A 1,702-nucleotide genomic window follows, 5' to 3' on the forward strand; every position below is an offset into this window, starting at 1 on the left:
TTTTTTTTTTTTTTTTTTAAGACTTTAGAAACTAAGAAGCTGATCAAATATCGGGTTAAATATCGGTGGGGTGGCCGATGTCCGATATTCAGTTTAAGGCCGATACCGATAGGGGGCCGATTATATCGTGCATCCCTAGAAAAAACATCCACAGATCAAACAGGTAGCGCTCTGATGCAGGGATGTGAATTTCTTCCATTTTTTCCCCCCATAATCCTCAAAATATAAATCAGACCAAGGAACGTTGGTGACGGAGGATGTGGGATTTCAGGGTCAGAGAGCTCTGCTCTGATGGATCAGTTCCTCCTTGGTTCCTTGTGAATCAATCAGCTCCTCCCAACAGAAACACGTCCATCATAGAAAAGATTCCTTTATCGTGTTTCTATCATTTCATCAATGCAACAAAACCTAAACCGTGCAGTGAAGCAGCGCGCGGTGAGAGCGTTCACTGCTCCTCCATCACCTCATGCTGCTATGTGACATTTGCTCCATGATAAACATTTAATCATGAATGCTTATTATATATTTAAGCCCACATAGTCCTTTTCTACAGTGGGATAATACACTTAGAGCCCGTGTTGCCATACGAGGCTCATAGAAGACTTTTACATATTTGTGACTCCAGACAGATTTATTTTTTTGGTCCAATATGGCTCTTTGAGTAGTTTGGGTTGCAGACGCCTGGTCTAGACTGCCCAGATAATAAACACATTCTGCTGTTTAGAGTTAATAATCATAAAGTACCAATCCCTCCAGTTTAAAACACCGACTCGGAATCAGAAGGAATGGAAATGGTCTAAAACCAGTATCAGCCTCTGCATGTCGGCTCACCTCCACGAAGCACCAGTTTCCTCCAGGAATCCGGTTAGACTTTGTAAATATTTTATCTGGCAGCACACAATTTGGATTAACGTCATATAAACAAGAAGAAATATTTTTTTCCAGAAGCAGCCCAAATGTTGTAATTAAAAAAACTCAAAATGCTTTTTTATCTTAATATGATTGAAACATGTTTGTTGGTGTAAATAATGATAACATCCAGCCTGTCTGTTTATACGGTGGAAAGAGGCTGAGGGAGCCAAACAGAGGGCCTGACTGTTGTGCATCCCCTCTGGAGCAGCTGTAACCATAGCAACGGCAGGCCCAGAGAGAAAGGGGAGTTCAGGTGTGAGTGGCGCCACAGGCCAGCTCTGTCCATTTACACCACAGACACAATGACATCAGTCGGGGGAAAACATATCCTGGAATCAGATTTGAAGCTCGTTAGAAACTTTTTCTAACACACTTACGTTGACGATGGACTCTTTGAACTTGATGTGAAGGCGATAGTTGGATATTGCGATGATGGCGTCCTCTGCTCTCCCTACGTACTCCGTGAACTCCCCATGCAGCTCAGGGAAGGGCACCTAGCAACGGGGGATTAAAAACTGACATGAAGTGAAAAGAACCCACAGATTCAATGACTGAATGTGACACTTTACATGTAAACAGCAACATTCATTCAGTAATGGGATGGCAGTTTTAGTCCTTAGTGGGTCTTTTATAATAAATAGAAAAATATTCCTGTTTGGCCAATAGTTTGTCTGCAGAGTTGTAGTGATTTTTCATACGTGCGATGAGATTAGCTCATCAATCAGTTGCAGTGAAGTTAGCGTTCTGCTTGGCTTCTCTGAGAATCACTGAAAATAACCCAGAGGCCCAC

General features: G+C 42.3%; 1 protein-coding gene across 1 annotated transcript in view; it reads right to left on the reverse strand.

The window, feature by feature from the left end:
* mtmr3 (myotubularin related protein 3) overlaps positions 1-1,702 on the reverse strand; it is a 65,019-nt gene that overhangs the window by 49,084 nt on the left and 14,233 nt on the right. Inside the window, exon 5 of the mRNA XM_015388879.1 lies at positions 1,290-1,406. Within this exon, the coding sequence (XP_015244365.1) occupies positions 1,290-1,406 (117 nt within the window). The remainder of the gene's footprint in view (positions 1-1,289; positions 1,407-1,702) is intronic.

Source organism: Cyprinodon variegatus, unplaced genomic scaffold (genome assembly GCF_000732505.1).
Source record: "Cyprinodon variegatus isolate N-32 unplaced genomic scaffold, C_variegatus-1.0 Scaffold440, whole genome shotgun sequence".
Classification (NCBI taxonomy): Eukaryota; Metazoa; Chordata; class Actinopteri; order Cyprinodontiformes; family Cyprinodontidae; genus Cyprinodon; species Cyprinodon variegatus.